Source organism: Clinocottus analis, unplaced genomic scaffold, assembly GCF_023055335.1.
Source record: "Clinocottus analis isolate CAN_PGR_092001 unplaced genomic scaffold, fCliAna1.0.p SCAF_13, whole genome shotgun sequence".
NCBI lineage: Eukaryota > Metazoa > Chordata > Actinopteri > Perciformes > Cottidae > Clinocottus > Clinocottus analis.
Window position 1 is genome coordinate 17,322,569 of NW_027175854.1, and position 16,419 is coordinate 17,338,987.

The 16,419-nt window shown below is 42.3% G+C and overlaps 1 protein-coding gene across 2 annotated transcripts; it reads left to right on the forward strand.

The window, feature by feature from the left end:
* The first annotated feature begins 4,574 nt into the window (after positions 1-4,574).
* Positions 4,575-9,265, forward strand: otpa (orthopedia homeobox a). Of its 2 annotated transcripts, none has more exons than XM_068574521.1 (3): positions 4,575-4,705; positions 5,176-5,612; positions 7,945-9,265. In XM_068574521.1, exons 1-3 carry the CDS (start codon positions 4,630-4,632, stop codon positions 8,464-8,466), a joined length of 1,035 nt encoding a protein of 344 aa, XP_068430622.1. In that variant the 5' UTR covers positions 4,575-4,629; the 3' UTR covers positions 8,467-9,265. The 2 variants fall into 2 exon arrangements, with proteins under 2 accessions (XP_068430622.1, XP_068430623.1); XM_068574522.1 differs by having other exon boundaries at positions 4,591-4,666.
* Positions 9,266-16,419: the final 7,154 nt, after the last annotated feature.

A 16,419-nucleotide genomic window follows, 5' to 3' on the forward strand; every position in this document is an offset into this window, starting at 1 on the left:
CTGATGGATTTAATTGCACAGTGTCCTATTAAAGGCAGACTTGACTTTTTTGGGGGGGGGGGGGGGGGGACTGTCAGTTTAAAAGATGAACGTCTGTTATGGGAATGATTTAAAAACGTGCAGTTATACATCTATTATCCAAATGGCCTTAAAAAAAATAACGACAGCTCGCATTAAGCCTTGAGAGAGTCCTTCCTAAATAGTCATACTAATAAATGAACTCAATTGCCAGACAAATTAAGGTTACATTTGACTTGATCCTTATTTTACAGATTCCGATAATTATCGGGATCACCCCAAAGTCTCATTAGCGCCCTAATGAGGCGCTGCTACTCCGTGACATCCACCCCGCTCCGTCTCGTTAAGGAAATCGCTCTTCAATGCTGATTATTTTATTTGGAGGTATAATTATATTTCTTTCGGATAAATCACGGGCCTAATCGAGTCCGTGCGATGGAGGGGGGAGGAAGAGGAGGGAGAGGAGGGAGGAGGGCAGCGGCTCTAATTGAGGCATGAGATGCGGCGGCGGGCCGCTGCGTGACCGGAGGACCTCCACGCGGGCTGCGGGCTGCTGCGACCGCGCGGTGGCTGCTGGGTAACAAGTGTACACACGTCCTCATGTCGCGGTGTAGAAGTATATTATCAGCGCAATTTAACCTAAGCTACCACAAACAGAAGCTCTCACGAGACCTTTTTTAGACGGTTGTGTTTATTATGCAATTAGTTTTTTATTAGGCTGCTAATGCGTGAATGTGGAAGCGTTGTAATGTTTAATTGGAGGAGGCGGAAGTGCTTCTGGTTTCATAAACTGTTTCTATGAGGTCTGAATCTCTATAATATACATGCGTGAGATACATTAATAGTTAAATTGTCTCAATCTGAAACGTTTTGGACTATAAGTATAATAAATAAACACTCAAGTGGAAGTACTTCACTATTCTACGTGCATTAAGTAACTATTACGCGCTCATTCGCTCATTTAAAATACACATAGGGGCTAAAAAAACCCCACTGCTGCCAAGACTGGACTCTGCATGTGAATTATCAGAGAAACCAATGTGGGCTTTCTGAGATGAGCACTAAATGGAGGATGTGGCCTGTGTGTAACCTCTGAGCGAGCTGACCTGACACTTCCAATCCAACAATGGGAGAGAATAATGAGAGAAGCGCACAAAGTGTGAGGCTGCATTTACTCAACCGCTGATATCTAACTGTAAGGTATATAGTGGCCTTTACTTAAGTCATTGTATGGCACTTTAACTCCACAATATTCAAGTAATATACTTTTGACAAGGCTTCTTTGCAGATGGATATTTAAATAATCAGCATATCACATTCACTAAAACCATATAATAATAATCATAATACATGCACGAGATTATATCCAACATGTTAAGTGTGTCGATATTAAATAGGTGTTTAACTACAGAGGACATTGACACGAGTCCTCATTCGTGACGTGACGCGGTGCGTTGGCGCCTCCAAGTCACCTGGAAACCAAGGCGGAAGTAGAGGACGGATGCGTAATTGCGCGCGCACCCGTGTGAGCACATTGTTTTTCTTCTCTGCCGCTAAAGTTTGAACGTTCAACTTTCTCTCCTGCTCAACACGCGAGTTATTATCAGGCTGCTCCTGCATAATCCCTCCATGACTGTCACCAAATCAGCTGCAGAAACAAGAATCTCATTTGTTAAACTGGAGCTCGTGCAGATGGAAGATCGATTGTTTTTTTTTTTCTTCTCTCCTCTGAAATCTCTAATTGAGTGAATAGAGAGGCGGATCAGAGGGGAGGAAAGGAGAAAGAGAACAACAACACGAATCAGCCGGGCCTTGGGTTGTTTTGTTTTTTTCTGTGTGGAGAGGCATGCCCTGTAAAACCAAGAGGTCAGGGGTTCGAGCCCCGCTTGGTACCAAAACCCGCGGCAGCAGTCGAACACGTGGACACATCTGGAGGTAAAAGAAAAGCCTCGGAGGCTTCAACCTTGATACGCCATTCACATTACAGCACCACACTCACATGTTGTTGTTTTTTTTTCTTTATTAAAAGTCACTCCTCATCTCCACAGCGCGTGAAAGCGTCTACTTTCCGCACAGATGCACCGCATTAACTTGCAGGGGGCGAATTTGTTTGTCTATTTTTATTTATGTCATGGATGAGATGGATGTCAGCGCGTTAGTGGAGAGATGTAGCGAACTGCGCGCTGCTCCTTGTTTACCCTAATTACAGCCTCAGCAAGTCAGCAGAACCAGGACCTTCAGCACACACACACACACACACACACACACACACACACACACACACACACACACACACACGCAAAACAAACAATCTATATTGGCATTATTAAGTGAAATTATGCATTTTAATTAGTTGAGTTATTGCATCTATAACAACTTCCAAATTGGGTCACATGACAACAATAATAACAATAATACATATTTGTGTTTAAGTCTCCAATGCACTGAATACATGTTTTTATTTATTATCCATGTTTGAATAAACAACATATAAATGACATATGTTGCAATATTCAATCCTAACGAAATAAATAGTTTTCCAGGCAGCAGCAAGCACAACTAAATGGTTCATTTTTTGGAGGAGAAAAACATTTATTCACCGTGACACAATTATTATAGTGCAGCTTTTTCCCCGGCTTGTAAATATTAAACAACATATTATTTATTTATTTCCCCTCCGTCACCCTCTCCCTCTCCGTCTCGCTGTTTTTGGGGGTTAAATATGAGCCGCTGCCACGAGAGGACTCGCGCACTTGTGTTTGCACAGCCATAAAAGCGCTGAGCTGCCGCAGGCTCGTAAAGTGAAGCGCGCAGTCCATCATCCCGCAATGTGACGACTTTAACTGATCCTTTATGGGCTCTGAGCGCTGCTGCTGCCGCGAGAATAAACACCACATTGTGTCCCTAATTATTAATACGAGGAACATAAGGCAACGTATTTAAATAAATACGGTAATGTGTCCTAAAAAATGGAATATTAAAAAAAAAAACGACGCTTATTTTAAGCCTGAAATCCACCTTTTAAAGTCCAGCTTCTAAAAATTAAAAAATTAAATAAAAAAGCATGTAAATAAACATCTTCTCCTTTTCCCTTTTCGGACAGAAAGACGACGACAATCTGCGCGCAGACGTTTTGGAAACATCTCCTCCGCGTCCGCGGCGCGTCCGAGCAGAGTCTCCCCCTCGTGCCTCGCGCCTCGCGCTCCGTCCGTCCCCTCCCGGCCTGGCCCCTCGTGCCACCAGATTGCAGACAAATAAAAGACGAACTGAGAGGCGAAGCTGCATGGAGGAAGAAGAAAAAGAAGAAGAAGCAGCTTCCTTCACGCTCGGACGCCTCCTTTGTGCCAATTCTCTTTTTTTTCTTCTTCTTTCTGGCACATAATAAATAATAAATTTAAAAAAACCTGCTCGCTCACAAAACGTCCCGACATCTGTCTGAAGCGTGTCTGATTTAGTTTTGTCCCTAAATATTTAGCCAGTCTGTCGCGCGCGCGTGTGTGTGTGTTTATGTGTGTGTTCTAATTGAGTCTAATGGTGGTTTATTCAGTGATAAAAGGAGCTCCTTACTTTTTTCTGGTCTCATGGAGAATAAATAATTTAGATTTAAAGGCCTCCTCCTCGTGTTGCAAATCCAGTCTCCTTTTTGTTGTATCAAAGCATCCTGAGCTCGTGTTGAACTCCCTCCACTTTCCGCCGAATTAATTCGCTCACACATCATTTGTACCAAGTCCCTCCCTTCTTGACAGTTGGGCCTAAATACTAGTAAATCACCACTAATAACACTGATCCAATATGTGGAATAAAGGCGAATAGATTGGCCACTAATTACATAAAAGCCTAATGGCCTTGAACATGAGAGCCTGCTTAGAATTATATAAAGTTTGTTGTCTGGCTGACTGGGAAATCATATTAGAGGAGGTTCACTTGGTCTCCAAGAGGCATTTAGTGTCTTTAAAGAGGTCGACAATATCATCATGGAGACAAAAAAAAGAATATAAGCTTCACATTATAGACTCAAGTTCATACCCAAAGTGTTAATGTGTCCCTGCTCTTCATATATGAATAAACTTCCATACATCCGTGTCCTATTATTTAAATAAGAAAGAGAAGAATACAGAAAAAAGAGAGCAGCATGCACAATTAAACAAACATTGTGGTGATCCAACATTTCTTGAACGGGTCGAAAGCTCTCACACAGATATTAAATCAGGTTATTTTATTGGATGTAATTTGGAGGAGAAATCAAAGCCAATTACAGGAATGAGGAGGAATGAACTTGTGGATGTGAGAGGATGGAGGAGGAGGAGGAGGAGGATGGAGGATAGAAGAGGAGGAGGAGGAGGAGGAGGAGGAGGAAGGGGTCTCGGGCTAAAGCTGACATACCTCAGGCTTCAGCTCTGATTGGTTCTCGTTTGGAGAAGCTCATGGGTTCATTCCGCCGTTAAGCGCCTCCCCATTTCTCTAAACTACATTATAATGCAACGAACCTCCCTTTTAACCACAAACCGAATTTGCTTTCATTTAGTCTATATATATTTCTTAAATAGGTTAAAGGCATAGAGGTATTTTTTTTTAGTTGGGAATAGCACTTTCGCCCTGGAGCGGTGCGCAATGCTATCTCATGCCGACCTCCTGGATGCTCGCCTCGGTGAGTTATCATCACCAAACTCCGGTCTTCAACTCTACTGTAAGCTGGAGGCACTTCTAATCCTTAAATCAAGCTCTGAATGTTGTCAATTTGCTTCTTATTTCATCTTAATGTGACCGAAGTGAGCCAAACTGGCTTAATTCATTGGAAAAGTAATTATTATTATTACATTACCGCGTAATTTGATTTAACAATTTCCTAAGATATCGGTGTGATCGAATTGAATTAAGAGTATTTAAGGAGCAGATTGTAATGTGCATGCTGTGGTTGTCTCTCTCTTAAAGAGCTGCACGCGCTGATTGCTGTGTTTCATATATTTCTGCATCTGTGTTTTAAATCTGTTTCAATGCACGAGCATCTTTTTTCTTCTGCTGCTGCAGCAAATATGAAGGCTTTGCATGACAAGTATATTTCTCTAACCATGTGTTTCTTTTTTCCTCACAGAGAAAACGTGTTCAAAAAAATACATTTAAAAAAAAAAGATCTCACTCTGCTGTTTGTCTGTGCAGGGATGAAGGATGCCGCGGCGGAGCTGCTGGGCCACCGGGAGGCTCTCAAGTGCCGGCTCGGCGGAGGCGGGCCCGACCCCGGCCACTCCGGGGGGGAGCTCGGCCCGGGCCCGGACGGCGGCGTGGAGGGATCCACGATGCTGCCGGGCGACGACATCAGCGGCGGCGGCGGCGGAGGAGGAGGATCCAACGCGGTGCAGGTGAACAGCAAAGAGCAGGAGAAGCAGAACAACAACAATAACAACAACAACGGCGGCAGCAACCAGTCCGGAGGAGGCCAGCAGAGCCAGAGCCAGAAGCAGAAGCGGCACCGGACGCGCTTCACCCCGGCGCAGCTCAACGAGCTGGAGCGCAGCTTCGCCAAGACGCACTACCCGGACATCTTCATGCGGGAGGAGCTGGCGCTGAGGATCGGCCTCACGGAGTCCAGAGTGCAGGTACACACGGCCGGAAGCTCCTGCTGAAGTCACGCGGAGGAGAACACGTGATATTAAAGAGCAGCAGCAAACACACGAGACGGAGGTCCGAATCCATCCGCAGATAGAACCAAAAGTATTTTTAAAAAATGCTTTATTGTCATAAATAAGACATTAAATCCCTCCGAACTTTTATTTATTCTTTATTTTATGTCTTATTGTGTTCAGTTATTGAGCATTTGTACATTTAAAAAAAAACTCCTTTTTACATTAGAAACGCACGGTCTAAAATTATGAATTTATCATAAATAATCAAAGGAAATTTGCTTTAAAAATAGTCGGCCAGTTTTTTGTTTAATGGCTATAAAATAAAATGTTCTGATTTCAGCCGTCGGTGTTTTTATTTTATTTTATTTATTTATGGAGGAACTAAAATTATTTTAATTTTAATTTATAGCCTAAAAAAACAGCTGTTGTTTCAATAAAAGTTATTTCAACTTCAATTCGTTCATCGTCTCCAATTAGCTTCCGGTTACAATGAGATGATAATCTGGCCTGCAAAATGAAACACACAACTATTAATATACAAAACACACACATGTTCATTACATCCCACAAAACTATAACAGCTGACTTTTTTAAACATTTTGATTGTCATAAAGTCAGGTTATTATTTAAGAAATATCTTTATAGGTGAGCCAACAACCAGCAACGTGTGTGTGTGTGTGTGTGTGTGTGTGTGTGTGTGTGTGTGTGTGTGTGTGTTTGTGTGTGAGTGTCCTCAGTGACTTGCCCAAGGGCAGTGACAGTGGACTTGAGAGTCAAACCTGCAGCGGATTAACACACACACACACACACACACGCACACACACACACACACACACACACACACACACACACACACACACACACACACACACACACACACATCCTGTCCTCTCACTTTTTCATGCTGTAAAAAAAGCAAAAGAAAAGCTTTTTATATAATATAATATTTAACTGCAGCAGCTCGTTTTAAAAAAAATTTTTTTTACAGAAAAATATCATTTCCGGTTATTTTCTTCATAATTGGGTTCATTTTGTGTAAAAATGATCCAAATGCGATGATTCCATCTTAATTACTTCCCTTCAGATAAAACACTGTGCGTGTGTGTGTGTGTGTGTGTGTGTGTGTGTGTGTGTGTGTGTGTGTGTGTGTGTGTGTGTGTGTGTGTGTGTGTGTGTGTGTGTGTGTGTGTGTGTCCTCAGTGACTTCTATAGTCTGCAGATAAAACATCCACCACATTAGGAGCCGCCGCCTTATTAACTACAGACAATGTGAAGCGCTCACGCGTGAAATAAAACCCCAAATAGTCATTAATATTATTATTAATATTATTATTATTGCATGGGTTTATATTTCTATATAATAACAATCTGTGAAATGACTCTGCATGGTAGGAGAGGAAGAAGCTGGTCCTTCGACGTCTTAATGCCGCGTGCACGCGCAGAGGACGCACTCTGTCTTTATAGATATATATATTTTTTTGATAAATTGCGTTTTCTTTCTGCTGAAGTGTAATGCGTCTCAGGCCGGATTTCACGGCTGGCTACGTGGAGAGAAACACGGAGGGAGTGAGATTGTCCCGTTCTTATTACTGCGCCTCCACTTCCTCAAGCAAATCTTCACATTAATCATAGAGACGCGCGCGCGCATGCACGTGGAGCTCAAGGACCACGCGCACTGTGTGTTTCATCTCGGGGCTGCGCGGCGTTCAACGGCTCCAGTCATTTGGACTCAAATTAGGTTTTTTATTTGATATGTGTTTTGCACCAAAATAAAGCTAAACTATTAATTTACACATGTAGGCAAAAAAAGGAAATAATTATGCATAAAAATACAAATTAAAATGCTGATTTATTGAGGCAAAATTAGAAAAAAACAGCATTTTAAATATGAATGTGCTGTTGGACACGTTTCTATTTTTTTTAACCACGGTGTTAACAATGTATTTGTATGGAAGCCCATTTCTGCCACCAAAAAAATAAGTTATAATTATGATTTTTTTTGTGTCAAAAATGGGCTTCCATATATTTGTATTAATTGTAGACTTTAATATATAAATAATAACCATGCAAATGGCACGTTGTTAAAGCTGAAAGATCCAGAACAAACAAACATAAATCAGTGTTTTTCTGCAGCAGATTTATGGCCGGTGGTTCACATCATCATCATCATCACGATCACAGCGCGATGTCACCACCTTTTATTTCCTTCTTTATGTGCGCTCATCTCTTGACAACGTGACCCTGCAGATGCTCCATCCCCACCCTATAACTCCTATGACTCACGCAGCCTCTGTCCCGCGTGCAGGTCTGGTTCCAGAACCGACGCGCCAAGTGGAAGAAGCGCAAGAAGACCACCAACGTCTTCCGCTCCCCGGGGACGCTGCTGCCGACGCACCACCACAGCCTGTCCCAGTTCCCGTCCGCGGCGGCGGCGGCCGCGGCCATGGGCGACAGCCTCTGCTCCTTCCACGCCAACGACACCCGCTGGGCCACGGCGGGGATGCCCGGCGTGTCCCAGCTGCAGCTGCCGCCGTCTCTGGGCCGCCAGCAGGCCATGGCGCAGTCGCTGTCGCAGTGCAGCCTCGGCGCCGGGCAGCCGCACAATTCCATGGGCCTGGCCAACATGTCGAACGGCTCCGGGCTGCAGTCGCACCTCTACCAGCCCACTTTCCCCGGGATGGTGCAGGCGTCCCTGTCGGGCCCGAGCAACATGACCCACTCGCCGCAGCTGTGCAGCTCCCCGGAGAGTGAGGTGTGGAGAGGGACAAGCATCGCGTCGCTGCGCCGCAAAGCGCTGGAGCACACAGTATCCATGAGCTTCACCTAGTGGGCTCACGAGGGCTTTTTTTCCGTTTCTTTCGCTGAGATCTTCTTCTTGCATTCACTTCTTCTTCATCTGATCCATCTCAAAACGGCGCGCCGGGAGACATACAACCAGGATACTTCATCAAACATCACATCGCAGAGCACAGCTGCTATTTTTTCTTCTTCTCTCTCCTCAAATCACAAACAAGAGGAGACACTGAAGCTCCACCACGCACATCCTGTTTCTGTTTGAATTCAGATATGAAGTATTATTTCGCATGCGGCAACTATTTATTTATTTATCTATTTAAATGAACTTATTTCCTCTGTATTTATTTATTTATTACTCGGCACATGCGTTCACTCATCGCCTTCACTGTAAGACATTTGCTTGGTGACTGACGTTTTTTTTTTCATTTTTCATTTTTTGAAGACAAATTCTGGGGATACTTTGAAATACAACAACTCGGTTGTGATGCCTTTTTCCCACCTGCTGCACAGCACGCGCCTCTGAAAGAGGAGTTGGACCTGCAGACACCTGGAGGGTTAAAGGAGCAAGAAGGATTCACCTGGAATCAGGACGCGGAAGAGGACTTGACTGCATGTGCTGTCCGAGGCAAAAAAACAACAAACCAACACGGGAAATACTATAAATTAAGACATGGAAACTGACTTAACTATAATCTGTTATATAGGATGTTTTGTGTAGCGGAAGCACTCTTGTTCCCATTTGGTCAGTTTGTGATAACTTCTGTTTCCCAAAAAAAAGTATGTCTGTGCTTATTATGAAATTATGACTTTCTTAAATGTTTGAACCATTTTGTTTCATGGACATGTTTATATCAACTAAATGTAAATGATCAAATAAAAATCATTTTCAATTATGTCACATCACGAATCAACCCTCCTTTATTTTAGGAAGCAGTTCAAAAAGACTGTGTGTCTCCAAAAAGAACAAACAGGACTTGTTTTAGACTTTAAGGAAATGTCATTTCGTTAATTAATGCACAGACTTCAACAAGCTATGACGTCACGTGATGAGTGACGCCATCAGCGGTCAGAGAAGACGTGAAGATGGAAGATGAGGAGACATTTTAAAGGTCCAAATAAATGAAATTAAACAATAATTTGAGCAGTAAAATTATTATTTTCTGTCGTGACATTTCTGAAGGAAAAACTGTATTTTTTCTTTTATCCCATTTTATACATTTATCTGAAAACTTCTCATTTGCAGATTTATATTTTACATTCAAAATGAGCAGTTTGTAAAGTATGCATTTTAAGATGCATTTGCTAAAGATTAAATTACCCAATTACTCCCCTCTCCCCATCATGCAGCTACAACTTTAAATTCTGCTTACTGTACATGTTAATGTCTATAATGATAACCCAATATTATAATATCACAATATAGCACCTCCATTCAGCTGATAATGCTTCTGCACTTTGCACGTGTCATTTGTAATAATGCATGTTACTGTCACTGGGAAGTCTTGGTCCTTCTACACGGTTCTGCTTTCAGTAAAGAGTCGTCTCATCATGTTGGACCTGAACAACTCAAACCAATAAGAACCACAAAGCAAGACACTGATCAACATCATCATGAGTGGACACAAGCCTCTCCCAAGCTGGAGTGTAATAACAAAATTATATATATATATGTGTGTATATATATCTAGGTCATCAAGGAGCAACTCCACACAAAGGGCTCAATTCCCCATTAATTATTTAGGCGGGAATCTGAGGTGTCAAACTCAATCGCAGTGAGGACCAACCTGATGAATTAGCGAAGGACCCAAAGGTGCTGCTCTTCATTTTATTATCTTTCAGCTGAAAACACAAAATATGAATCCCAAACCTGCTCAAAGAAAAGCCCGAAACGAGAGAACTTCAGGAGCTTTAAGTAATGAACTCCTTTCTGCACTTTGCATGTGAGAAACAAACAACATGGCTTCCACCGGATGATGAGGATGAGCTCACGGCTCTCTGGTTGCACAACTTATGCATCAACATGCAAATGTTTTCACATCATCTCTGCGTCTCATCTTATTTCCAATTTTTCCTTTTCCACCATGATGCAAATAAAGTCACGGGGTCACATGCAGGTTATTGTTTCATCATCTATTTATCTTTCACATCATATATTACCTGATGTTCTCTCTTCTTTGTTCATTTTTTAATGTTTCAGTTTGATTTCTTTTCATTTCAGTCATAGCGTGACATGAATCCGTCACTGAGGTGCAGCTCAGACTTTGTGTCACAAAAACCACGAGTTAGAAAATTGATTTAAAATAATAATAATCTGGTGTTGCAAAGAAGTGAGACCTCTGTCACTCGCTACACTCATCGCTGCTGCAGGCCAGAGGCTCCAGGCCGACCCCAGAATCTCAGGCAGAACCTTTTAGCTGTCGAGTTGCATCGTGGGTAACGTAGGCGCCGGGATTTGACTAATAGATTTCTCTGGATCAGCTGCATTGGCTTTAATACTTCAACTATACTGCATGATAACGAGGATGCGTTATAGTACAATGCTACACGCTACATGTGTGTCCCTATAAGACAAAGTTAACTTGCTTCATCCAAAACATAAAACTCCTTATAATATCTGATACTGTTATTGTTTATAAGTTATCCACCTGTCATGTGTAAGTGTTTACTCTCTGCGTGCACGTGCATGTGCATGTGCATTGTCCTCCATTAAAGACATCCTAGCAGGTTCTCTGTGTCTGGACTCTGTTATCTTTCTCCTTTAAAGGTGCAGCGTTGAGGATTTGGCGACATCTAGTGGCGAGGTTACAGATCGCAACCGAGTGAAACGCCACAGCGTCATGAGCCTTTGTCCGTTCAAATGTTTGAAGTTGATTAACTTAAAAGTCAAAATTGTCCAGAAGTTAAAAGGTTGGATGACTTTCTGCTTGAACCTTTTGATAACAATGAAATCAAAGTGCTCATTTAGCTCAACTCAAATATTTGCAGTTATAATGACAGTTTCTGTTAACTCCATGATTGTTAACGTTATGTCATTAACAAATCTATTAAATTAAACAATCTGCATTTGACTTACTTTGGATTTTTATTTAAAGAGCTGAAAATACTGAAAGTCCCTCTTCATGTGTTAAACTGAGAGCTTGATGTAAGATCCAGGATGTCTGGATTATAATCACAAAGAAAGAGCGATCGGGGCGACCGAAGCGCACGAATAAAGATTTTTGCAGTCTGGCGACAGATGTGAAATAATATTACATAAATGTAATAATTTGTTTCACTATCACACAGGTTAATTAGTTTGTGGAAACGGGTAACCTCTTTCTCATTGGGTAATTTGTCACACACTGACGAGGTAGCCAATCAGTGACCCTGCTGCTGGTGGGATCATTTCTCCCAGAATGCTGTGCAGCGAGTGTGTCGCGGAAAAAAAAAAATGTGAGTGCGAGCCAATGTTTACCTCCTATTTATTCCACACAAATAAATGAAATCAGTCAATAAACCATCCAAGGGTGAATATGGCTCTCTCTGTCCGGGATTATGAATGAGAGCTCATTAATTTTCCTGTGTGTGTGTGAGAGAGAGAGAGAGAAGAGTGTGTGAGTGTGTTTATGTGTACATATTGTGTTCACATGTTTGTATTTGCGTATAATAAGAGGAAGTCTGAATGAAATGATGTGAATGTATATTTATGAAAAAGCATCCGCCTGCTTTATTAAAGATCTATACAATTAAAGGAGCCATGTTTTTTTCTCCATTATTTTATCTCTTACAAAAGATGCTTATTTACCATAAACAGAGTAAAAATAGATTTAACGTGTTAAATATGAGCTTTAGCTGTGCCGATTAGTCACTTTTAGACGGAGCCAGGCTTTCCCAGTCCGTATGCTAAGCTATGCTAACCGTCCGCTAGCTTTAGCTACGTAATTAGCATACAAACATTGATGTGGTGTCCAGTCTTCTCATCTAACTCTGGCAGGAAAGCAAATAATCACATATCTCCAAAATGTTGGACTTTTGGTTTGAAGTCCATCTGAAAACATAAAACTCCTTTAGAGGAATATCTGATAATGTTATTGTTTATATGAATTTCAATTTAGCATTTTCCTTTATGGATAATATGTTTTATAACTCATTTTCCCTCAAATTAGTTCCAATACTTGTGTTTATTGTATGTATTTGTTTAGCAAAGTCTTGGGGAAAAAATGTATACCTGCAAAAAAATCACTTTTAAAAGATATTTTGATGAACATCCATCATGATATGAGCCAGATTCCCTAAAATTGCCTCCTGGAGCGGCAATAAGACACCTTCATGGAAAGATTAGGACCTAAAGAATCAGAATCTGCAACAACAATCACAATAACACAAAGTCTTGATGTTAGGAAGGAGTTTCAGTCAAGAAACTGAGTCGTTCGGTTCAAAAATGGAAAAATCATGTATTTTATGCCAAGAGATTGTCTGAATGGGGCATGCTGGGTATTAAAATGGGAGCTGGAGGTTTCCAAAAGGTTAAGTAATGCTAACATCGTTCTTATGTCCATCCTTTAGTCATATAATGAGGAAACACAGAAATGTATCTCAGTTTGGGCCACAAAAAAATTGATGTGTAGAAGAATCCATAATTATTTGGGCGGGATTCGGTGTCGGTGGCTTGGCGTCCACGCTGTGAATCCAAATTCATGAGATCTTTAATTTTATTTGACAGGCAGACTCCAGGAGTGTCTTGGTGATTGTTATGCCAGATGGCGGCGAGAAAATTCCATTTGAAGGTTTTATTAATTTTCGTTAAAACCGGAGTAGGTCCGCCGCCGCCGCCTCGGCTCGCTCGCTGACGAGGCTGACTGACGTCTCGCTGCTCCCTCCATTTGTCATCGTTTGAAAAGGTCTTAATTGTATTACATGCAAATGAAGAGATTTGATTTTTGCCCATTATCTATTCATAAGAGAAAATGAACAGAACATTAGCGGGTCACCAGATGAGGGAGGGGCGGGGGAGGAGGGGGGATGGAGGAGGGGAGGGGGTGAGACAGGCAGCGGCGATCAGTGAGACGGCGAAGAGGACGACGGCGTAAAAGAGAAGTGGCAGCTCGACATGCGCTGTGTGCCTTCTAACTTTTTCCTTTAGGGTCGTCCCTCCGCCCGCATGTCTGCAGCGCGTGTCTGCATGTGTGTACGCAATAGGTCAAGGCCGATAATTAACCTATGATGACTGAAACACAGCAATTACAGTCATACTCATGTGACAAATCAAAGTGACAAGCTTGAATACACTCCGGCATCTCCGCTGGTCATCTTCAGACCATCACCCTCTGGATTACGTGTCAGATTTATTCCAATCAGATCCACGCGCACTCGCTTTTAATTAGATCTCGTGGCACAAGTGTCACCATGCCGGGTTCAAAGGGTCACCTGCCTGAGCTACTTTCTCTGAAAAACATATTCATTATGAAAACCGCTGTGTGGATTCATCAAAAACTAGGACGACGATTCCGGGAAAATTATTTTGCTGTTGATTTTTGTTTGGGTGTAATTTATTGCAACACACATAAATGTATTAGAGGCAGATGTTTCAAAACTTGCAAATGAAGTGAAAAAAATCCAATTACATGGCTAAATATGATCAGAAGTGATGAGTAAGAAATAGTTCTGGACCTTTAATGCAACATTTAGGGGGAATATTGTGTTTCCTTTAGTGTTAAATCACCTGACATGAAGAATCCTATAAAATGTTTTGTGAGCTTACGATGAGACGTTCATATCTATGAAGGTAGATTTGTGTCTTTTTTTAAAATCTTTTTTTAGTAAAATATCTCTAAATCTTTGCTCTCAAAAAAAACAAAAAAACGCTCTGAAAAAAAAAATTTGCTCTCAAAAAAATTTGCAAATCTTTTTCTTGAGGTACTGCAGCGACGCCAAATAAGTGTGCACTGCTACATGCGGTATGCATACAATACTACTTCCTCATAACATGGCATTTTGAACTTTGACCTTTTAGCTGACACACAGGACTCAGTACATCCTGCTAATTTTTGTTACACTCCATTTTGTGTACTGTGTACTGGACATACTGCGTCTGGTGGTACTGTGAACGGAAGGCAGAGATGATCTGTGAAGCCAAAACATACCTTCATACATACAAAGTCCTGCTGCTGTAAATACTCACAAATACACCAAATGTGTATTAATCTGCGGTCTCTATTCTAGTATAGTTTCTATTCTCCAGTTTGAGTGACTCTAGGACGTCTGTGTTATATTTGTGACGTGAATAAGGAAAGTATGGAACGATTGGGTACATTGGGAAAAAGAAGAAACATGAACTCTAGAAAGACTTCCTTTCAGATCACCGGCGGTGGACTTGTGATGTCGTCGAGGTCTGCGTGCAGATCTCCTGCGAGCCGCGAGGCCTCGCCAGGTGAAGCAGGACACAGTGAGATCCTGATGAACAGGGACAGTGAAGTGTGTTGGTCAAGTAGGAGACTCTCTTCTGCACGACCCCTCCGAACAGCGAGGGAGGGAGGGAGCCCGCTATCGAACACTGTCGTCGGCTGCCTGCTGTTAAATCACAGCTTAATTCCTTTTCCATCATAATAACCATTTGTTTTCCTTACAGTGAGGAGAACGGGGACATCGGGCGGGCCGAGAGGGAGCCGGCGGACCTTTTTTTGCTTGTTTGTGTGTGTTGCTTTGCTCCGGCCGTGTGGTCTTTAGTGCTTTGGAGTGTTTCGGTGGCCATCGCATCACGACTTCACCTCTCGGCTGATTCCTGCCATTGGTCATATCTGACACCTCGAGCCGCTGCATTCAAGGACCACTTACTTGTTTTTTCCCCCCCCGTCCTCATTTGTTCCCAGTGAACTCCTGAATGTCCCCCTGTCTGAGTCACCTGGTGTTCATGCGTTCTCTCATCTTCGCCCCTGATAATGTGTTTACATTTGAGTTTTCCTCACCTCATTTCCCGTCACTGTCCAAGCCTCATCGCTTCTTTTTAGAGTCGTGGTCCTCGTGTGGGTCGATTGTTCCGCCACTTTGGTCCTGAATACTTCAACAACTGTTGGATGGAGTACAATGAAAGTTAGTGCAAACGTTCACTGTGACCGGACTGCTGCAGACGTTGTGAACAGATGTTCATGGTCACCAGATGATGGACCTTCATGGCGCTTTGGTCTCAATAAATGTCGGAGGAATTGGCATGAAGTTTTGTGCTTTCCTCTAAAGCCATGAGTGGACATTTTTTTGTATTTTTATTGAAATATTTTGAGGAATCTTGGATGGATCGCCATGAAACTTGATGCAGACCTTCATGTCCCATTCAGGAAGTAGCTTTGTAATCCTCTGACCTTTCATCTAGCGCCACCATCAGGTCGAAACACAAATTTGTCCTTTGGTTCACAACAAAAATACCTGCAAAACTACTGATATTCATCTGTATTTTGCATTTAGTGCTAAGTAGTAAATGTTAGCATGATAATACGCTAAACTAAGATGTTTAAACAAGCTTAAAATCAGTATGTCAGCCATCTTTTTATGAGCATATTGTCAAAAAAAGCATCATTGTGCCTGTATACAGCCTCAAAGCGTCTTGCTGCTTTATTAGATCACATTTTTTCTCATCTTTTGCATTAATTATTTACATCCCGATTCACGTCTTTGTCTACATATTCGACCTCTTCATTCAGATGCCTGACAGCCGGTTAAACAAACAGAGCATCGCACCATCCCCAAATCTAAAACCCATTCACTCCACCTCAGCCGATCCCCTCCTCCCTTTCTCGAGCTGCCCTTGAGCTTTTCTATTACCGCATGGAAAGCACCTCGCAGCCCCTGACAAGCGCGGCGGATCGACACTAAATCAGAAATCAGTGCCAGCCGCAGATCTGAGCCACCATGAAGGTCACAGGCCCTACACTGCGCGTCGTCTCAATCGTGGGAGCAGGAGTAGACACAGCTAGGGGTGATGTGTGACTGTGTGTGTGTGTGTATCTGTGTG